This window comes from Acomys minous (assembly GCF_964271855.1).
Source record: "Acomys minous genome assembly, chromosome: 2".
NCBI lineage: Eukaryota > Metazoa > Chordata > Mammalia > Rodentia > Muridae > Acomys > Acomys minous.
The window spans coordinates 108,028,282-108,052,369 of record NC_140484.1 but is presented as its reverse complement, the minus strand read 5'-3'; the positions used below and the strand labels follow the sequence as shown (position 1 = coordinate 108,052,369).

The 24,088-nt window shown below is 38.1% G+C and overlaps 1 protein-coding gene across 3 annotated transcripts in view; it reads left to right on the top strand.

The window, feature by feature from the left end:
* The window catches only part of MCTP2 (multiple C2 and transmembrane domain containing 2), a 228,289-nt gene that overhangs the window by 169,973 nt on the left and 34,228 nt on the right, over window positions 1-24,088 (top strand). For all 3 annotated transcript variants that reach the window (XM_084772920.1, XM_084772921.1, XM_084772923.1), the window contains 2 exons: window positions 14,761-14,883; window positions 18,039-18,080. In XM_084772920.1, the coding sequence (XP_084629046.1) occupies window positions 14,761-14,883; window positions 18,039-18,080 (165 nt within the window). The remainder of the gene's footprint in view (window positions 1-14,760; window positions 14,884-18,038; window positions 18,081-24,088) is intronic.

Here is a 24,088-nt window from a genome sequence, read left to right as displayed (position 1 = left end):
AGGGCTGTGCAACGACAGACCTTCAATTTACATGAATAATTAGATAGTGCTGGAAATGGGTTCCTAGAGAGGAGTGGAGCTTCTCCACGGTCTCCACCACTCCCTGAGTCCCTCGCCTGGGCTTTCCTATTTGATCCGTCTGGGCATTTTGGTCCAGAAGCTTGCCAGTGAGCTATAATTCTGAAGTAGACTGCAAATGGCCAGGGCTTTATGGGATAAAGTATACGCTTCAGGAAGAGGAAGACTTTCATGTGTCAGGCAAGTTTGAGAAATGATGTCAGGGTTGAACTTTGAGTAATTACTATGATGGAATCCTTACTCTCCCTCCATTCCTGACAGTGTTCGCAGCACTGAGTGGGACTCATTCCCTCTGTTGGCTATGGTTTTGCCACTAATGCCCATGCCTATTGGCTCTAGTCACCACTGCCTAAGTTTGGAAGTGGACAGAGGAAATCATGTGTGACTTAAAAAGCAATTCAGTCAGCATTATTTTTGATGTTCTTTTATTTATCTCCTACTCTGGCTAGACATTTGGATTGATTCTAGATGGTCAATTTTGGGTTTTTCTGCTTTCGGTTATTATTAAGACTTTTTTCTTAAATATTGGTATACATGTCCTCTAGGAGACACATGGATAAGCTAAGATATGTAGAGACTTGGAAAGGAGCAAACAGGAGCTTTTTAAAAATGTGTTTTCTCAATACTTCTCAGCAAACCGGTGGAGTAAAAAACTCTGGGGGATAGACCCATGTTTTGTTTACATAGTTTTACAGGTGTTTATGTTTTCTTAAAGTTTATACTGACTGCTTTAGATGGGATTTCTGGAACAACATGTACATATATTGCTTCATTAGCTACTGCTAACCATGTCTTAAGTTATAGATCATCAGCGTATAATTGAATTTATCCTTCTCAATCTTCATTATTTATTTATTTATTTATTTTGGTTTTTCCAGACAGGGTTTTTCTGGATAGCCTTTGCTTTCCTGGACTCACTGTGTAGATCAGGCTGGCCTTGAACTCACAGCAACCTACCTCCCTCTGCCTCCTGAGTTCTGGGATTAAAAGCCTGAGATACCACATCTGGATCTTTCTCAATCTTTAAAAATCTCTCACTCCTTCATTGCTGGTGGGAATGCAAACTGGTATAACCACTTTGGAAATCTATCTGTTGTTTTCTCAGAAAAAAATGGTAATAGAGCTTCCTCAAGACTCAGCTATTCTACTCTTTGGAATATACCCAGGGGCATATGCTCAACCATGTTCATAGTGGCTTTATTCATAATAGCCAGAACATGGAAACAGCCTAAGTGTCCCTCAGTAGAAGAATGGATAAAGAAACAGTGGTACATTTACACTATGGAATACTACTCAGCTACTAAAAACAAGGAATTCCCAAAATTTGTGGACAAATGAATTGAACTAGAAATGATCATAATGAGCAAGTTCACCCAGAAACAGAAAGACTCAAATGGCATATACTCACTGATATCTGGACACTAGCCCAAGGAGCATGTCCCATGAAAGTCTTCATTCACCAGGAAAGTGGGTCAGAGGGGAGGACATCCTACTGGGACTTTAGGTGAGAGAAGCATGGGAGAATGGGGAAATAGAAGGATCCAGAGGGTCCTAGAAACCTATAGGAAGAACATTATGACAGACAAATCTAGACCCAGGGGTCCTGCTCAAACTATGGCACCAGCCAAGGACAATACAGGCAGTAAACTTTGAATCCCTACCCAGATCTAGCCGATGGACAGGACATTCTCCACCGTTGAGTAGAGAGTGGGGACTGACTTTCACAGGAACTGTGATGCCCCATTTTTGACCATGTCCCCTTGATGGGGTGGCCTGGTGGCACTCAGAGGAAAGATAGCAGGCTACTAAGAAGAGACTTGATAGCCTATGAGCATATACAGGGGGAGGAGGTCCCTCTCAGTTACAGACATAGAGGAGGGAAGTAGGGAGAAAGCAGGAGGGAGGGAGGAATGCAAGGATCCAAGGGATGGGATAACAATTTAGATTTAATATGAATGAATTAATAAAATTAATAAATAAGTAAACATCTATCTACTTCATTTGACTTCTTATTTTTATCAACTGGGAGCAAGACTAATTATTTCAATTTGGTCAAATTCGTATTGTATTTTTCATATAAGGAAAATGCATTTTTCTTATTAATAAGTTTTGTTTAGGGAACTTTTGTGCTTCTTGTACACTGTTATTCTGTTGTATATTTCCTCCCTTTTCATCTTTTTAGTTTATTTTTAGTATATATATTTGTAGTATTTTATATATAGTATATATGTATATAATACATATATAATTTAGATTCAACCTCTTTACAGTACAGATATTTACTTAAAGGCTCTACCTCACTTTTGTAGGCACATCATGTATAACATTCTTTCAACACTTAACCATATCAAACTTCATATCCACCATGTTTTCTACTTTGTACATGTTCAAGGAATTCTTCCTTAAGTCTTGTATTCTTTAAAGGTTTCACTGTTCTGACATTTACATTAATGTTAGTCATCTTGTAGTTTGATTTCATTATATCTACCTACCTTTTATGGATGTACAGTTAGAGAATTTCATAAATGCATATAATGTTTTCAATTAAGTTCACCTTACAGCCCCTCTCTCCAGTTCCTACACAACTATGAGATTCCATTTTTATGTATTGTATTTTCAATGCACTGAATCAATTTATTGCTGCTAGTCATCATTAGCAACCTCTAAGGATGCAAATTTAAAAAGAACCAGACTTTCCTCCCAGCAACCTCAATTAGTGGTGGTACTTCCCATTCCTGTGGCGGGATTTTGTCTGGATTTAGCCTATGAATGACTTCAGCACGCTGTCACAACTCCTGTAAGTTCATATATATAACTACACTGTTGTGTTTAAAAAAAAAAACATTTAATAGCATCTTAATAGCATCCAATAGCCCCGGCTCTTAAAATCTTTCTGCCCCTATTTGTTCAATGATTTCCCCCCAATCCATGGTAGGAAAGGGTGTGACATAGATGGCTCTGGCTTTTAATCCCAGAACTCGGGAGGCAGTGGCAGGTGGATCGCTGTGAGGTCAAGGCCAGCTTGGACTACACAGTGAGTCCAGGACAGCCAAGGATACCCAATGAAACCTTGTCTTGACAAACCAAAATAAATAAATAAATAATGAAGATTGAGAAGGATAAATTCAATTATATGTCTTACATTGGGCTGAGGATTCTATAATCTTTTATTCTTCACATGTTAACCAGTAGTGGATCTCTGTGTTAATAGCTATTCAGTAGAAAAAGACACTTCCTTGATCAGAGTTAAGAGATGCTCTAACCCATGGATCTAAAGTTACATCTTTAGGGGTCAGTTCAGTATGATGTGCATTTAACAGAATTTTATAAGTAGGGTCTTCCCTTGACCCAACTAGACACAGATTCCTGACCCCTTTAATAGTGCCATACTTGAGTTCTATCCTTGAACTGGTCCTTAAATATAATTTTTAAAAGGTTCTTGATTACTCCCATAACATTTGTGCCACTATTGCTCTACTGGGTATATCTTGCTAAGCTGATCATTATTACAGGTCACATTGTTTAAAGCTGAGTAAGACTGAAGATGACTTTTCCCACTCAGTAGATGCATAATACTTTCCCAAAATGTGAAAGCTAGACAGTTGGAATAAAGCTTCCAGCTCAGGACAGGCTCACTTCTCCATATTCTATGAATCAATTATATGGTGCCTTCAACAATAGGGTCTTAATATCAAATTCTCGAGGGTAATAAAAACCAATAGCAATAGCTTGTCATGTCTCATTGGGGGGGTGTATCTGTATGATCCCACTGACCAAGAACCACAAAAGAGGTAACATATTCTTATCACAGAGCCTATTATTTGATACCTATGATATCTGGGCGAGTTCTCATTATACCATCACATTAATTTTTCTTGAGTAGAAGTCAGCCTATGTTTTTCTCCTCCTGCTAATAGCCATTTGTATAACAGGCTGACTACTTACTTAGAATGAAAGTCAAAGTCCTAATGCTCATTGACAAAGCCCAAAGCTCCTATGTCTTACTTCTCTGATCACTCACATTTTCTTCCAGACCCCTTAGCTATGCTACATGGTAGACTTTTCCCTCCACTTTGAAATTTGTGAGCACGTACATTGCACTTCCTGCAGAGCCTTGGCTGCCATTCCATGGATCTCTCTTTAATGCCTTTTCTGACTATCCTTTTAAAATTGCAAAACCAGACCTGCTGATGGATATCCCTTTCATTTGTTTGTTCCTGTTTCTGTTTGTTTTTTGTTGATAGTCCTTCTTCTTCTTTCCTTTGTTTCTTTCTTTCATCATCATCATCATCATCATCATCATCATCATCATCATCATCTATATAGTATTGTAATATATTTTACATAATGTTTTACTGTTTAAACTATATGCAATATATTATTGTCATACTATTTGTATTTATGTATATTACATATAATAGATTATAAATCAGATAATAAAAGCTCCAAGTAAGCTCCATTAAGATGGTTACTTTTGATTCAAGAATTATGTCACATTTACATGAATATGAAAATATATGTGTATATGAATACACATGTATTATTCTCCATGCTTTTCTATTCAATGAACATTTATTTTTATCATAAACTTACTGTATTGATATCATCTTGTGTCTCTCTAGACTAGCAACTTTACATTGCCACTGGACTGATTTTATCTTAATGTCCTACTCTTAATAATCATATCGACTGGATTCCTTATTCTCTGTGGCATGCCTAGTTATCATGAAACACAAATATAAAGTAGCCTATACTTTTGCATAAGCAGCTACACCAAAGTTCATGTATTAATAGAGGGATCTTGGTCTCATTTAACCATAATTTCATGAACAATTTATAAACAAAAAGATGCAAACTCTAATTTCTTCAATGATATTTTTTCTTTGTTTTCACCATTGTAGTGTTTTTTAGTATTATTAAGAAATTTTGTTTCTTATTTTTTGGGTATTTTCTACTTGGTAATCTAATGTCAGTGAAAAGAAGGACACAATCAGAAGATAATTTCAAAAGAAGAGCTGTAAAATGATTTAGAGAAACAGCCCCATCAATAGACTTACTGTCTCAAAGTAGCTACAGAGACATAATCTTTTGGTGTCTGTAGAAACTATTCAGTTGGTTGGTAGCTTTGTTAGCTGGATAGGTGGTTACTGATTTAGTTGCAAACAATTTTGCTGTGAAGCCCTATAGACACAGGCAGATTTGCTCTTTACAACTCTTCATAACATAACATCCTTCTCATCTCATCCCTAAAGAAACAGCATCTAAAAGAAGATGGTATGAGAGAATTGTTCATATCTCTGGGACATTCTAGCTAATTCTTTATAGGTAACGTGGAGATATGAAGCCCCTAAGGTATTTCAATCTTTATGGTTTTCCCTAGGAAAACACAAGGTATCTTTATAGGTCCTTTTATCTTATTTGACATTTTGACAGTATACCAGTATGTATACATGCAACACATATACATGTATGTGTGTGTGTGTGTGTGTGTGTGTGTGTCTGATTGCATGTGTGAAAGTGTCCATGACTTAGCTTATATGTGCAAGTAACAGTATGGCACATTCAAGTTAGCACTCTCCCATCATTATCTGGCTCCCAGGGATTGCATTCAGTTTATTAGATCTCTTATCAACATCTTTACCTACTGAGTCATGTCTCTGGGTTCTCTAAATTAATTTTAAAGCAGAAATTATTTCTGGTGAAAAACAGGAATTTCATAGTTAGGTAGTTCAGAGTTCATCACATCCTCAATTTGTGTAATGGAAGATACCAGAAAGGTATGTATAGTAGGTTTGTTTCCCTAGTGTCATAAACCAACCTCCAAGTAACACTAATGGTGTTCACATTGTACATGTATTTGTATGTGGTGGGTTATACTTATTGGTGTACAAATGTTGACTCTTCCTGTATCTTTGAGATGAAACCTACATAGCTATGATATCTCATCATTTTGATGTGCTCTTGGATTCAGTTTGTAAGTATTTTATTGAGAATTTTTACATCTATAAGAGAAATTTATCTGTGAATTCTCTTTCTTTGTTGGGTCTTCATGTGGTTTAGGTATCAAGATAATTTTAACCTTGTAAAAAGAATTAGGAAATTTTCTGTTCATTTCCTTTTGTGGAATAATTTGAGAAATAGTGACATTAATTCTTCTTTGGAGTCTGGTTAGAATCTGAGATAAATCCATCTGGCCTTAGGCATATTTGGAGATATGGGATGAGTTGAGAGACTTTTAATTACTGCTTCTGTTTTACTAGGGGAACATTGGTCTGTTTAAGTTGTTTATCTGATATTGATTTAACTTTAGTAGGTAGAATATATAAAGAAATGTATCCATTTCATTTCATTTTTCAAGATGGGGGAATATAAATTATTAAAATATGTCCTCATGATTCTCTGGATTTCAATGGTGTCTGTTGTAATGTTCCCTCTTTGTTTCTACTTTTATTAATTTCGGCATTGTCTCTCTGTCTTTTAGTTAACTTGGCTAAGAATTTATCAATCTTAATTGATTTTTTTCAAAGAACCAACTCTTTGTTTCATTGATTCTTGGTTGTTTTTCTGTTTTATTGATTCAGCCCTGAGTTTGATTACATCTTGCTGCCCAATTATTTGTATAGTATTTCTCCTTGTTCTAGAGTTTATGTGTGTTTCTAAATTACTAATATGATACCTTTTTAATTGCTTGGTGTAGGCACTTAGTGCTCACCTCTTAGAAGTACCTTCATTGTGTTTAATAGGCTTAGGTATGTTTTATTTCCTTTTCTTTCAGTTCTAATAAGTTTGTAATTTCTGCCTTGACTCATTTTTCATTCAATGGTCAGTTATTTGGTTTCCATGGTTTTGTGAGTTTTCTGTTGTTGGATATCAAGTTTTAATCCATGGTGGTTGAATAGGATGCAGGGTGTGGTTTTCAATTTTTTTTACATCTGTTGAGATTTGCTTTGTGTCTCAGTATGTAGTGAAGTTTGGAGAAAATTCTACAAGATGCTGAGAAGAGGTTATATCCTTTTTGTGTTTAGATGGAATGTTCTATGTTTTCAATTTCCATTTGATTTATGATGCTATTTAAGTCTATTATTTCTCTGTTTAGTTTTTCTCTGGATGGCCTGTCTATTGACATTGAAGTCACTCACTATCACTGTGTGAGGGTCAATATATGAGTTTAGTTGTAGTAGTGTTTCATATATAAAAGTGGGTGTCCTTGTGATTAGTGCAAAAAATGTTTATAGTTGTAATATCCTCTTGGCAAATTTTTCCTTCAATGAGTATATAGAGTCCTTCCCTATATATTCTAACTCATTTAAGTTTGAAGTCTATTTTGTCAGATATTAAGATGGCTACACCTGCTTGGTTCCTGTAAAATATATATTTTGCTTGAAATATCTTTTTTTCTCCCTCCTTTTACCCTGTGGTGATATCTATCCTTGATGTTAAGGTATTTTTATTGGATGCAGCAGAAGAATGGATCATGTTTTCAAATCCAATCTGCTAGTCTGTGTCTTTTTATTGGGGAAATTGAGAACATTAATATTAATAACATTAAAATTGATAATTAAGTTATACTTGAGCAATGTTAATTCATTCCTGTCATTTTGTTGTCATGGTTTGGGTTTTTCTACTCTTTTGAATTACTACCTTTTATTAATCCTTTGTGTTTCCTTGGGGGTGCTTAACCTCTTCAAGTTGAAGTTTTCCTGCTAGGATCTTTTGTTTAGCTGAATTGGTAGATATATACTACAAATTAAATTTGGTTTTGGTTGTGTAGCCTGGCATCTGAGGTCTCTTAGAGTTTCTAGAACATCTAAGTAGGCCCAAATGGCTTCCAGTGTTTCCACTAGAAAGTCAGGTGTTACGGTTCTGCCTTTCCATGTTACTTGGTCTTTTCCCCCTTGCAGCTTTTAATAGTCTTTATTTTTTTATGTTTGGTGTTTTTATTATTATATGTCATTGGGAATTTCATTTCTTGTCATGTTTGTCTATCTGGTATTTTATATGCATTTTGAAAACTGATAGGCATCTCCTTAAGGTTATAGAAATTTTATTCTATGATTGTGTTGAAAATATTCTCTGTGCCTTTGGCCTGGGCTTTTTTCTCCTTTCTCTATTCCCATTATTTGTAGATTTGCTTTTTCCATAGTGTCCTAGATTTCCTGCATGATTTGTGCCTGGAGGTTTTTTGTGTTTGTTATTTTGTTTTTGTTCTTGTTTTTTTTTTTTTTTTAACTATTTAACATTTTCTTTAACTGAAGTATTCATTTCTTCTGCCTTGTTTTCAGTGCTTGAGATTCTTTCTTCCATGTCTTATACTCTGTAGGTGAGGCTTACTTCTATGATTTTTGTTAGACTTCCTCAATTTTTCATTTCCAGTTTTATCTCAGTTTGGGGTTTTGTTTTTTTTTTTGTTTTTTTTGTTTTGTTTTTTTGTTTTTTTTGTGGTTCTACTTTCATGTCCTGAAATTTTCTCATTATTTCATTCCACTGTTTGTTTTCACAGATTTCACTAATGAGTTATTCATATCTTCTTTAAGGTCCTTGAACATATTCCTAATTGCTATCCTGAAGTCTTTGTCTTTGCTTCAGGCATATTGCATGTCTCAGGACCTACTGTGGTAGGGTTGGTACACAGGGGAGGCATATCTGGTGGAGGTATATTGTCTTGGCTATTAATGATTTGTTTTGTTTTTTTTTCACCAATGTCTAGGTGATTTTAGGTGTTGATATTTGGATGTATCTTTTTTGGGTTAGTTTTCTGTTACTTGGTTTCTGTTGGCCTGGATCTTAGGAAAGCGTAGAGGCTGTGGGTTGTGTGGTAGAGATGAGTCTGCTGAGAGGAAGAGAGGCGGGTTCTGAGAGGGCTTGAGAGAGAGAGAGAGAGAGAGAGAGAGAGAGAGAGAGAGAGAGAGAGAGAGAACAAGAATAAACATAAACATGTTATACATGCTAGAAATCAATTTGTATTTGTGTGCATGTTGTCTTCCCTTAACCTTTGGTAGTCAACTTAGAATCAGTATTACATGCCGATTTCTTCCATATAAAGACTGCTTCTTGCTTCAGTTGATCGGCCCTCCCTTTTTATATTTGAGTTTTTGTGTTTTCTATTTAATGCATTATAAACCCTATGATAGATAATGTTAAATGCCTTGTGTTGAAGAGACATGTGTAATTTAAAATGCTGCTTTACATTTAAATTTGTCTGGACCATTTTTGAAGTGCTATTTACCAGTGCCCCCACTGTAACTGTAATAGTTCTTGGATTAAAAGTGAGAAAACACTCAAAAGACCCAAAGCATACTCTCTCTCTCTCTCTCTCTCTCTCTCTCTCTCTCTCTCTCTCTCTCCATATTTATCTATCTATCATCTATCTGTCATCTATCTACATATCTTTCTATCATCTATCAAACATGCATATACACACGAGCGTGCGTGTGCATGAGCGTGCGCACAGACACACACACACACACACACACACACACACACACACACACATATTTTCAACTCTCCAAATAAAACTCTGAAACGGAAAAAGAGATAAATGAATATGGAGGACACTTCCTTTGGTCTATATGACATCACGTTCCACAGAAATGTTTAAACACACACATAAAGTCACATGTTATAAAATCCTGTTTTGAGGAATAACTTTCTTACAACTGTTTGGTGCTGAAATGGCTGATGAAATTTCACCAGCATATTTGAGATGGAAGTAAATGGGAGGTGTAGATTGGTATATAAATTTAGTTGCTAATAGTGAGTATAGAAAAATATTATATTGGATGCTTGTTTCTAACTATAAAAATGAAAAAGAAAAGATCATATACATGCAAATATCATTTGAAAGAAAATAGATTTATTATTTCAGAGTGAAATAGGATTCCTGTAGAACATTGAATGCTTAAGGCACAAACCCTGAGGTGACATGCTTTACCATATACAAAAAGCCATAGTTTCCATCAAAGATTATATAGATAAAATTGTGTAACATGTGCATTAAGAATAGTCATTTGAATAAGGAAATATGTCAGATAAAATGAATGTTCTTTTTATGCATAAAGAGAATGTAAGACTTTCTATTGAATAAAATATTGTTATTTTCCACGGGCTTTTAAGTGTATACCTGGATATATATCTTTATACAGTCAATAATACCTGTAATTTTTAATGAGTACCCAAAGAGTCCTCATTTGAGAAGGACTTTCCATTTTTAAGAGAAAATTGCTTTGGGGATGAAAGGAACATAGCAGAGGGGTGTTGTGGTAACTATAAAACATCTAATAATGTTTATAATTAAATACCTATAATTATTATGGCAGTGTTACCTAACCTGCTATCATAACCAATAAATTTGTTGTAATTTAGAATAGCATCATTTAACCTGGGACTGGGCAGATATTAAACTTCTAAACTCTCCTGCTCACTTCCCAGCCCCCAGTTCCAGGCTATCTGCTTTAATTATTCCTATCTGGGTTGCTTCCCATCCATAATCCCAAAACACTTGCTAATGTTCTTCATCTGGGCTGCTTTCCTCCAACCACGCCAATCTGACCATGTGCTTCTCTCGATGCTAACCCATAGTGACTTTCTTCTTGCTTGCTCCTCCTGTACTTGTCTCTTCTTCCTCTTTGCCTCATGGTCCTGTGACCCCAGGACTGCAAACCTCAAACTTTCTTCTGCCAAATCCCAAATTTCACCATTTTTAAGATTACACAATCAACTTTGAATAGGTAGGGCAAGGTTTGCACAACAAGGAGAGGTGTCTGTGAAGATAAGCTCCTTTGGGTGGCAATCAGATCTTGAGGGCCAGTAATTAGCATCAGAATACCCAGCATCAGACCCACCCCCAACAGAGGGGCATCAACAGAGCTACCTGATGGTATTTTTGAAAAATAGAAATAGCAAGTCACGGAAAAATGACAGAGCAAATTTCAACACTTGAGGTGTCTATATATTTTTATAATCATAAAATATTTAGTCATATAAACTGTGACATGTGTCATATAAACTGTGACATGTGTCATAAGATATTGAAGAATGCTGATGTAATGTCACAATGACCCTAATTCCAAAATTTGAAAATAACACAAAAATCAAGCAATATATAACATTGGAATCAATGCAAAGTTGGCTTTTGCATTATTTTATTTTGTGTATTCACTAGTTTATATATAAACATTATATTATGTACATATATATATATATGCGTATCATTAGACCTTGTGCAGGAGTTTCCCAAACAAATAGAAGATTGCTTAAATCTTTTGTTTAGGTAAATATATCCTAATAATGTATTAAAATGAGAAGGATAAAATCATCTTTCAGAAGATAACAAAATGAAAAACAAACAACAAAAAATTTGTTCAGCCATCATCCATTATTGATTCAATAAGTAACAGTCATAAAATAAACTCTTATTAGAATTGATAGAAATCTTTCTGTTTAAAAATGCTTCATTAAATTTGGAGCAGATACAAAGAAGTGCTTTTAAAACATTTGGAAGATATCAGCAGTAATAAAGTAAATACCTCTGAATTTTCTCATATTAAAACTGGATGGATTTGTATATATTATTAATGTAATATGATTTATACATTGGAAACTAAAAGCTAACATCATGCTTAATGGTAGAAAAATGGGAAACCAGAATAATTTTCATTAAAATTTTGAATTAGACAATAATATCTCTTTCAGTATCTTTATACATATATTGTTTTGTAGGCACAATGAGATTAAACAAAGAAAACAAGTTTGAAACACAAGGAGTAAGAAACAGAAGAGATTTCTTACACATAGTTCATGTGACTATATTTTAGAAAGTCCAGAAAAATTAAATAAAATACTATCTGAAACAACAACAAAAAATTCAGCAATACTGTTAATTTTAAAAATTAATATATTTAAATTAGGAGCTTTTTACAAAAATTATAACCATATTTGAAAAAATGTTATGGGTGAAGTTATTTGTTGTGTACAGCAATATATAATGGTTATAAAGCTTTTAGAGTTTAGTTTAAAAAATGTCTTCAGCAGTAAACAATACTACTTTTGGATGGGAAGTATTTTATATTTATGATTAAATAGTCTACTGTGAGTTTTTCCTATACACTGGAAACATAATTACAAATCATGTGACTCAGCTCATAGAATATGTGGGAAAGTGAGGCCCATGTATGGCAGTAGTTTCCCCCAAAGGGCAGCTCTGTGTTCTCATGTTCTGTACCATTGGATGCAGTATACCCCTGTTACTTGCCTGTGAGTCTTACCCATTGCTGTAGCTTCAGGCTTTGAGTTCTTACTTGTCCTTCCACAGGAAATGACACATATCTTAGAAGCTGAGAGGCATATGCTCAGGTGCATCTATATCTCTATAACATCAGAAGTCATACCTAGTTATTTTCTAAGAGCCCTACAATTTTATAATTCTCTCAACTTAGGATTCTTTTTTTTTTTTTTTTTTTTTTTTTTTAATTTTATTTTTTTTTTTATTAATTTATTCTTGTTACATCTCAATGGTTATCCCTTCCCTTGTATCCTCCCGTTCTTCCCTCCCTCCCATTTTCCCCTTACTCCCCACCCCTATGACTGTTCCTGAGGGGGATTACCTCCCCCTCTATATGTTCATAGGGTATCAAGTCTCTTCTTGGTAACCTGCTGTCCTTCCTCTGAGTGCCATCAGGTCTCCCCCTCCAGGGGACGTGGTCAAAGGTGAGGCACCAGAGTATGTGAGAAAGTAATATCCCACTCTCCACTCTACTGTGGAGAGTGTTCCGTCCATTGGCTAGCCCAGAGGGTCCTAGAAGTCAACTTAGGATTCTTAAAGAGATTTTTGGAAACATATATGCATGTTAAATACCTGTAGTTTGAAATATTGGCAGTTATTTTCTGTGCTTCAAGTCATCTTCACTGATAGCAATATTTGGCCATAACCCATTGAGTTCAGTTTGTGATGCCCTTGTCCTCACGAGTGTGGGTCCAGGCACTGGAGTGTAGACAGCCTCCCAGGGACCAGAGGCCACACCCTTAACAGAAAACTGAGTCCCCTTCCCTCCGAAGCCGTCGATATCCTTAGCTAGACCCTTTGTGAGTAGCAATCCTGCCGTGGCCAGAAGACACAGTGTCACTCCAGTTCTTCCTGACCTGTGGTTCCTATAGTCAGTTTTTCCATCTTTTCTGCAATAGTCCCTGAGCTTTGGGAAATGAGGTTGTGGTACAGATGTTCTGTTTGTGGCTGAGTACTCCAATGACCCTATTCTCTGCATTTTTGACCAGTTGTTAGTTTCTCTATTAGCCAATGTCACTTGAACAAAGAAGCCTCTCTGATGAGGCCTGAGAGCTATACTGAATTATGGCTGAGCTATGAATTTAGAGGGAAGTTTGCGGCGTGTCCATTTAGCAGAATATTAGTAGTTGTCTGTGATCACTCCAGCAATGATTCTTGCCTAGATTTAGATTATTGAACCAGCTACCAGACAGGAGGATTCCTGGTGAATACCAACTTTATTTCTCTATTTCCTGTGAACAAAGTGGTGTTTTCATCAATAGTGTCTTACCATGGAGCTCTGGTTACCAACCAAGAGCAGTGACAATACTCTGTGTTGTTTTGAGTGTCTCTGACATCCCTGTTGAACAGCTTAGAAGTATTCCATATCTGGTGCTGGGCTTTATGAATTTTTTTGTTTGTTTTTGGAGGTTTTTTTTTCTTTGTTTTGTTTTTGTTTTTTTGCTTTTTGTTTTTGCAACCTATGGCTTCTGGGAGGAACATTATCTACTGTGTAAGGAATCAGCACTTTTCTCATCTGTCTGTCTATCTGTCTGTCTGTCTGTCTATCTATCTATCTATCTAACATCTATCTAACATCTATCTTATCATCATCGTCTATCAATCATCTGCAGCCTCTGAAGCAGTAGGTTTCATCTTTTGGTCATCCGCAGTGTTTGTTATTCTTTTCCCCAACCTGATTCTCTGCCCTCCCCTCCCCTCTCGTCTCCTCCCCTCCCCTCCCGTCTCCTCCCCTCCCCTCCTTTTCCCTATTTAAACCCCTTCTTCATTATGTCTCCTTTCCCCTTCCTATCACTTCTGTTTTAATATTCACTCTTCTCTAAGATATCCCCAAGGTCCTCAACCAGTGATCCTTTTACAGCTTCCTGGTTTCTACAGTAGGTGTTCCAACATAAACATGCAAATCTAACGATTTGACAGTAAGATTTACATGAGTTTAAAAATGTAACAATTTACTGTCTGCGTCTGGCTATTTCATTTAGTGTAATTTCCAACTCCATTCATTTGCCTATACATTTCATTTTTCTTTATAGCTGAATAAAATTTTGTTGTGTATGGGAAGAACATTTTTTAATTGTCTACTTATCAGTTAAGGGACATCTAGGTTATTCTCATGCCTAGGCTATTGTGAAAAGAGCAGCTTTGAACATGTGTCTCTATAATAGGAAATATAGTCCTTTGGGTATATGTCAGTAACGGTATATCTTAGTCAAATAGATGATCTAGTTTTAGTTTTTTAGAAACTGCCACACTGGTTTTTATAGGGGCTGTACCCATTTGCACTTTCACCCTTTTTAAGCTATCCCTAAATTTAACCTCCCTATATCAATGAAATAGCAATGTAAAACTCCTATGTTCTGTTTTAGTCAGCAGTCATGGACTCCTATTTGTCTTCCTGGCAGGTGTTTTTGGTCATTGTCTGGAATTTTGAACTCTACATGATTCCTTTGGCATTGTTGCTACTCTTTCTGTACAACTTCCTCAGGCCCATGAAAGGGAAGGGCAGCAGCACCCAGGACAACCAGGTGAGCAAAGATTCATAGAGTTCCTCCAATGGCCCAGTGAGGAAGAGGATAGAGGCAATGTGTTAGTACTGTAAAGAAGCCCTGCTCCAGTCGCTGTTAGGACCATGAAGAATGAGGTGCAAGGACAGAGTTTCCAGAACATATGCTTTATCATATATGTTCTGGAATCTTCCTTTTCTCAGGTCTTACACTTCCACATTTCGGCTGATGTTCTACATAGGAGAGGAACCCTCTGGATCTTGGCTGTCATTTCCTCCCTAGAAATCTGCACACCCGTTTGTTTTCTGATAGGGTTCCTGGAAATTTAAACACTAGAGATTAATCTTTGGGGGCTCCCTGGCTCCTCTAGCATACTTTGGGGGGAAACTGGGTTAGGCCATTCTTCCCTTTGAGGGTTCTCCAGGGATTACCAACTTCCAGGGTGCTCAGCAAGTGGGTGAGAATAACTCCCACCCTCTATTCCCAAATGCCACATGGGTTCTGATTAGCCATCAAAATGCCTTTATGTGAAAAGACACATGGTCCCTTCTGAACGAAATCCCTTGGTGTCTCCTTGTCCTCCTGCCCTCCTTACTCCCCTCATCCATCCCAGCTCCGAAAGTATTTTTCTTTTCTCAGTGAACCAGAACTTAAATTTGGTAACTAGTTGTAGTTAAATCTCTGATTTAAGAAGCAGGTTTTAAAATCAAAACCCTAAATTTTCTGTGCCTGATAAATTTCTTTCTAAGGCCATCTTACTGTATGTAAGTTTTTCCATGATTCTAATGCTAACTATTGTCATATGTGTTTTTTATATTCTCATCTTTTAAAAAATCATCTGTGAAAGAATAGATATTGTATTGAAGGGCATTTCTGGCCTCATTTGAGATGAAGCAAATGTAAAACAATGAGCACACGACAGAGGTAGAACTTCAAGAATTTTCAAGTTGTTCTTGTATTTGGTTTTGATTATCTTATGGAGCAGTCATGGACACATATCAATAAGACAGAAGAACCAGCTAACAAAAAAGATTTATATTTTATATATGTTTATAGACTAGATTTTATATGAATATAAATTAGAGAAACATCTTTAATGGGAAACATCTGTAGTAATAAATGCTGTCGACTCACATTGGTGCAATGTCTAACCAGATTTTATTCGGCCACCATGTGAATGAGATCTTCTTTATCCTATGTGCAGAAGTGCATATATTTGTGTATATACATATGTGTGTACAGATGTGCATAAGTATCTTTTTATGGATGGGAACATAAATTTGCATTCTTAAGAACTTTTTGATTTCAAAAACATATTCAAATTCACTGCTTAATTTCGCCTTGGTAAAGCAACTCTGAATGAGAGAAGAACGTCCGTTTTCATTTCATCATGCCTAGTGCCATGAAGGATTAGAACCCCAGAGTGATGAGCCCAAAGTTACAGGGACAGACTTTGGAAATCGTGTCTCAAGATGATGACATCTAGCCATCCCCACTGTCATGTCTTTACCCCTGCTAACCGTTCCTCGCTACATTAGCGTGTATCAATTGGCTTTTATGAGGCATGAATGGTGGCAATGGTGAAAAAGCTAATGCCTCTATAGACAGTGTGTGGCCTACAGAATGACAGCTCAGGCTTATGAGGATGGTCAGAAGTAAGGAAGCCCCAGCCCTGAGAGATGTTATTTGGTGACTGCTCAGAGGTTTGGTGGGATAGGGTAGAGCAGAGCATTCGTAGTCACTTCTTTGAACAGTTCCAGTGCAGAAAATTGCTTGAAACTGGTCGATCAATAGTAAATAGGAAGCCTGACCTTCACATGGTTAAGCAGAAAAGTAAATCTTCAGGTTGAAAATGTCCCTGGTTTTCTAACATTGACTGTTCTTCCCCTGCTTCTGAACCCACCTGATTGCAGCAACTGATGATCACATCTCTCTCTGTGTCTCTGTCTCTGTCTCTGTGTCTCTCTCTCTCTTTCTCTGTCTCTCTGTCTCTCTCCCTTTCCCTCCCTCCCTCTCCCTCTCTGTATCCCTCCCTCTCCCTCTCTGTCTCTTTTTCTTTCTTTCTTTCCTTCTAGATTGGGTCTCTTTTTTCTTTTTAATTTTAATTTATTATAATTTATTCAGATTACATCCAGAATGTTATCCCCTTGCTTGTATCTTCCCATTCCCATCCTCCCTCCCTCTTCTGCCCTCTTCTCCTGCCCTACGCCTCTGACAGAAGGGGGCCTCCTCCCCAAGCATATGGCCATAGCATATCAGGTCTCATCTGGATAACCTGCTTTCCCTTCCTCTGAGTGCCATCAGGCCTCCCCACCAAGGGGAAGTGATCAAATCGGGGGGGCACCAGAGTTCATGTCAGAGACACTCCCCGCTCTCCCCACAACCATGGAGAATGAGCTGTCCATTGGCTAGATCTGAACTATATAGCCCTGAGTGTCCTGGCACTGGCTGTGCAGAGCCCTGCCTTAAACCCACAGACATCCCTCAACCTCTATCTGCCAAGTACTGGGAGTAAAAGCATGTGCCATCGTATCTGACTGATGTTCATCTTTAGACACTGCAATTACACGATGTAAAATGTTCCTATTAAACATCTAAACCAGTCTGAATGAACTGAAATAGCAGCCCAACTGTAGGGCAGCACCTGGTCTAAGGTAATGCAACTGTTAGTCAATATCAGAGTCTTCACTTTTCTTCCCTTCTCTGTCCTCACATCCCCAAGGGGAGAAACGTGACATTCTTAAGGATGAGTATATTCACACAAATGCATTTTCTATTGTAGAATGTCTCAGTAATGGCTGGAAAGGCAAAGGAGTGGAAGAGTGGTGCTCATGACTATGAGTTTAGTATTTCAGCTTTAGCATAGCAGTTGCAGACAAGAACAAAACTGTTTACAGAAAAGATAAGTTGCCTATGCAGTTTTGGAGGTGGATGCTGTCAAAGGGCACTTGCACAATAGCTTTATTTATACCTAACAGTTCCAAGTAGATTATACATATTATTTATAACCTTGTCGCTGTGTCTCTCAACTTTTAAAAGTGTGAATTTTTCCAAGAGGATATATCATGAGTTTTAAAAACGTACTAAGATTTCAGTTTTAAAACTTAAAAATGTGTGTTTCATTTGCATTATGTAATTCCAGTTGATAGTTAACATGCTATGGGGTTTCCTTTCAGGAGAGCACAGACGTAGATGAGGAAGAGGAGGAGGAGGAGAAGGTAAGTGGTGTGCTGATGACAGACCCTTAGTAGGAACTAATTAATGATGCCCATACTGTGTTTTCCCAGGTTGTGTTTGTTTTGATTTTTGGCATTATGTAATATAGAAATGCTATGATTTAAAGAAAATCAACCTCTTGCTTAATTGAAACAGAATGGCTACAATATCTAATTTTCCTCTACTACATACCATCATAGTACTAACTACTTTTCATATCTCACAATGATTATTTTTAATGATGATAATGCATGTTCATTGTTCTGAAGGGCACTAGTATTTTCATCCTTTCTAATGTTTTTAAACATGGGATTGAAAGAGGGTAAAAGATGAGCAAATAGCTGAACTTTCCTAAGAATCAGGATGTAAGTCAAGAAAGGCCCTTCTCCGTCAATGAGAAGGAGTCTCGTAAGTCAAGAGCAAATCAAGGGAAATGGCTGCTCCTTTAGGTTTGCGCCCGCTCTGTGGGGTGGTCACCCACTTCTGAGCCTGTCACTTTCCCAGCTGTTGCTGGCAGCATTCTCTGCTATATGTCTGTGTACATCTGTCCTTTTTCTTCTCCTGGGAGAATCTCTCAAATCTGCTGCTTTTGTTGTCATTACACTTTCCGACAAACCTTCTGGAACAAAAAAAAAAAAAAAAAAGTGAAGTGCCAAATGAGAGGCTTTGAGCTTAATGAACTTCCAGTCCCTTAAAACCTGGGTGGCGGGGGCAGGGGGCGGGGCAGGCATGGAGGTGGCATGGAGGAGACTTGTGCAAGAAGAAAGGGCAGAAAGGAGAACCTGAAGAGCAAGTGTGCAATATAAATGCCGGCTGAACAGCCATTAATTCAAAGACTGGTTCTGTGACACCAGAGCCTTGCAGTTAATTGAGGGGACCAGATGGTTTTGCCCATTTGAAGCAAATGAGTGTATTACAGACTGAATCTTTTCTGTTGTCTGAGGTGATTGTTATTAAAGACACAATGGAATAAAACACAGATTTTTTTTTAAATAGCATTGTTTCTTTACAGAATAGAGGTGATAACAATGTAAGCTTCTTCTTTGGAAATTTTTGATTAACTGTTTCAAGTGGTTTCTGAATAATTCAACCACTTAATGTGAGGTGAAGACCAAGCCCAGTGCATGGAGGGGTGTTTTGCCAAAGAAACTTACAAGTGGTTATTTTAAACCTATCTGAGGCACTTGCAAGGATGCCCCATGCACTTCTGATAACCAGCTGTAAGTTGGGGTTTCCATAACCTACCCCTAAGGTTTATTAAGTTTATAGAATTGCTCACAAAACTCAGAATACTCACTTCTCCCTTTACTGCCTTATGATACATAAATGATTCAACTTGGGAACAATCAAACAGAAGAGATGCAGAAGGGCGATCGTGGGACAGGATGAGGAGCATCCCAATCTGGGCCCAGTAATTCCTTACAATTTGTCCACACAGAATCCTCCCGACCCTGTGTGGTGCTTCTGTTCTTGTGTGTATGGAGGTTTCTTTAGCAACACAAGATTGACTGCGTACTTCAGTGTCCATTAGTGATAGAAGAGTCTGGCTCTTTGGCTGGAGGGTCGGGAGCTTTGGAGAGGATGCAGTGGCAAATTTCAGCCCCATTATCAGATGCTTGGTTCCTGTGGCAGGAAGATCTCCATGTTAGGGGCTTTCCAGAAGACACCGCACTCAAACCTCAGGTGGAACTGAACAGAGCTGGATCTGTGCAGTGTACAGCAAACGATTCTTCTCCCAGCTCTCTAGGTCTGGACCTGCTTCCGGAGCTAAAGACAAAACCTGAATGTAACAGAACCCACTCCTGCTGCTTTTATCACTTAGCACAGCTCAAGAGCTTTAAGAATTCTGGCCAACAGCCAGGACCCAAGACAAAATATCTATTTCTTATTATATCACAATATCACACTAGGCAGAATTTAAAGTGTTTTTTTTTTTCACCAAAATTTAAATGTGAGGCAGATTTTGTTTCGTCTGAGTCTGTTTAAATGTGCCACCTTTGAAAGAGAGTCCCATTTTTCCCCACTAGGGACACTTGTCACAGAGTGCCTTTGACATATCACATAAAGAAAAGCTTCCAGCACGAAGGAATGGACCCATTCATGGTGGCTCAGAAGCGTAATCCCAGTGCTTGTAAGGCTGAGGCAGGAGGATTACTGTGAGTTTGAGAACAGGCTGAGGTACAGAGTAAGATATTGTATCAAACAATCATAATCAAAACACAAAAACAGTGGATGAAAAAATATTTTGTGAGCTCTTTCACTGAGTGGCTATAAAAAGGGCTTCTCCGCTATGAAAGGGCATTTACGGGGGAAAAAACACCAATGCCCAATTTTACCATGTGACCCCAATGGGCTTTTGGGGCTCATTATAGAACATAGTGAGGGATTGCTTATAGAAGCATGGCTTACCCCCGAAATCACCTGCACCACTGAAAACTTACATGCAAGCATAAATTACAACTTCCCAAAAACTGCATAAGTGAAGTCCCCTGTACCCACTTCCCTACTGCGGCTAATTTTCCACAGATTAGATATATCCAGAGATCACAAGGCTGTGTGAAACTGGAGCAAAATTACCCATAGCTGACTAGGAGGCATGGTAGGCAGTGACTTGAGCCTCACACAAGGGTCCAATGACCCTGTTCGGTACCTCCTTCTGTGACTGAATATTAGCCGCTAACAGGTCTGATCTTAAGGGTCTTCCTCAAGTAGTCAAAGCCACCCTATAAAGCCTCCAGCAGGCCACCAGGCAACACAGTCCAATCACATGTCTAAGCCAGAACATGACCCATTCAAGAGCTGTCTGATATTCGGGAAAGGGAGAGGGATGTTAATGTTTCAAACATTTCTAGGAAAGGATGCCTGCAGAAGGCACCTAAAGTGGCATCCGCAGAAATGGGTCAGGACCAAGCGTGGGGCTAAACAAACTAGTGGTATTGCCCTGTCCTGCATGGAGAGAGTTGGCAATGGGGCTGTCCTTGTTAGCTTCAGGGTATATTCAATTCTGAGATGTTTCTACTAAGGTATACCAGTAATTTCTTTTCATAGTTTGGCCATAACCATGGCATTTTGTTCCTGTATTTTTATATAACTTTGTAAAGAATAAAATCTACTAAAGAAAAAAAAAGCTTAGCTATGTATGATCTTTCATATAAACACACCTCTCTGTTGCTAGGAGCCTGGCATAGTTTTAGTCTCAGTCCATATCAAGTTGCTCTTGTTTCTTATCTTAGGGTTTCTATGGCTACCATAACACACCATGATGAACAGTAACTTGGGGAAGAGAGGGTTTGGTTTATTTCAGCTTACTCTTTCACAACATGGTCCATCACTAAGAGAAATCAGGGCATGAACTCAAGCAGAGCAGGACCATGGCAGCAGGAGCTGATGAAGAGGCCATGGAGGAATGTTGCTGACTGGCTTGCTCTTGTGGCTTGCTCAGTCTACTTTGTTATATCACTTAGGATTAGCCCAGGGATGGAACTAGACTTGGTAAAATCCATTATCAATCAAGAAAATTCCATATAGACTTGTCTACAGGCCAGTCTGTCAGGAGCATTTTCTCAACTGAAATTCCCTTTCCCTAAATGACTCTTGCTTGTATCAAGTTGTCATAAAACTAGCCAGAGCACCAGAGGGCTTCCCTTGGGGCTTTGCCAAACTAGATTTGTTAAACTTCAAGTTCAACATTAAGACCTCTTGAGGGCACATGCCATGTGTGTCCCAGTGCATCATTTCCTTTCTGTAGCCAGGACCCCAGCACCATAATGTGCTTGTCTAAAACCTGGCCAAGCAGTAAGAGGGCAACTTCCCACTACAGGAGACTGTTGCATGATCCTCTCCTGTGTGTTAGACATGACCGAACAGGCTTTTGGGATCTAACACACTTGATCCCAGAAGATCTATGTACAGATTATAAACACACAGCCATTCCCTGTAAAAGCAGAAGAGAAGGAAGCTGCTCTCTACCAGGCCCATTAACATAAGAGTGATGCAAACACCATCCCAGATGACAGAGGATGAAAGATTGCCTGGGCCTCTTGGCCCAGCTCCCTCAGGGGATGCATGGGCTCCCGGCTTCTGCCTTTCTCTGACTCACATGCCTGGTCGCTGTCACACTTTTATTGTCTCAAATAGAGCTGGTTGTAAAATGACATCACCGTCACCTCTGGCTCCTTCTCATTCTTAACAGCACACTGCAGTCATCTATGTGAGAAGCCAGATTGGATGTCACAATTCTGCTGCCTTTTCTTTTGTGATAACACATACATTTTGCAGGTAACTAGGTTTTTGGCTTTTAAGAAATGAAGCATACAGACTAAACTTTGAAGAAAGAAAACTCCTTCTTTCTTATACCATATAAGAAATTGCTTGTTGCAAGTCTACTTTTCTAGGGACCCCATAACAAACAGATAATGGCTGAGTTCAGCCAACAACAATCAGTTAGCATTTTCTATTTTTATTAGATTTCTTATGTGGAATTCTTCATGTGGACCTTATTTGTACAGATGCACTACAATGAAAATTGCATTAATTTTCTACACAGTAAAGGTCAGTGATTGAAGCATGAACCAAGAAACAATTGTGTAAAATGCTGTACCCCATATTTATGAAAGGTCATGTAAGACAATAATATCTTGTTTTCATTGCTGAAGGTATAAATAGTTTCCCAGAGAGTGTCTTTCTTGTTCTAGCCCAACAGTTACTTACATAGAACATTCCAGCATTTACTATTACCATCAGGAAGATGGAAGCATAATGGAATGTAATAAAAATTTTTTAAAAATTGTTTCTTGCTATCAGAAAAAAAGCCTACACTAATGTTCACAGTGTAGGTGAGTTTTTGTATAAATAGACTGTCAGGGGACTTTAATGACTTCTTCTTTCAGGGTCATTGATGATGGCATGGATGCCTGTCAGTGTTTATGAAAAAAGAAATCCATCCCTTTATATCAGTTATGGATTGGAAAAAGATAATGGATATATTTCTTTAAACAGGAAATATCCAAGTATTCATTGAGGGATGTTCAGTAATAAGAAAGGTGAATGAGTGTTACTTGTACTCCTCCTGTTTAGAAAACGTAGCATGCCGAGGCTGAAGAGATTGCCCAGTGCTTAGCAGTGATTGCTACTCCTCCTGCATAGGACCTGAGTTCTGTTTCCTGCACCCACATCAGGTGGCACACAACCACATACAATTCCAGTTCGGGGGGATCTGAAACCCTTTTATGGTCTCTGTGGGCACCTGCTTGCCAGTGATGCACATACATACACTCAGTCATATACACATATACATTATAAAAGAATGTTAAAAACTTAGAATGTGCCAGATGCAGTGGTGCATGCCTGTAGTCACAGTACTTGGGGGATAAAGAGGCAGGCAGATCTCTGTGAGTTTAAGGCCAGCCTGGTCTATAAGTGAATCCAGGACAGCCAAGGCTACACAGAGAAACCCTGCCTCAAAGAGACAGAGAGAGAGAGAGAGAGAGAGAGAGAGAGAGAGAGAGAGAGAAAGAGAGAGAGAGAGAAGAACGAAAAAGAAAAAACTTAAAATGCTGTCACTGTCTTCATTTAAATTGTGCCTTTGGACTTATCTGCACACATGGCATGCATTTGGTAGTTTCTCTCAAAGTTAACCTTTTGGATAGAGGGCCCAGGGCTACCAAGGCTGATTCCTATAGAGGCGAATCTTCTGTTCCTGCAACCTCGGAATGCTATTGGCCATGGAGTAGCTACTGACTGTCTGACAGTCTGTCGGAAAAAGGAGTTTCGCTCATTTTCTTTTGTGTCTTGTGAAAAAGCAGAGTAACAACAGCTGCTCATATAACACATAGAGCGACAGGCATACACACACAGGGAGACACACAGAAGCTCCCATATCACTCAGTGATTTTTTTTTTATTATAGGAGACAGTGGCAGTTATTAGTGACAGGGTATGGTATTGTTAAGGAAAGAAAATCTTCAGCAAGCTTCTTTGAACAGTTAGTCTTAAGTCTGCCATCAAGTGTG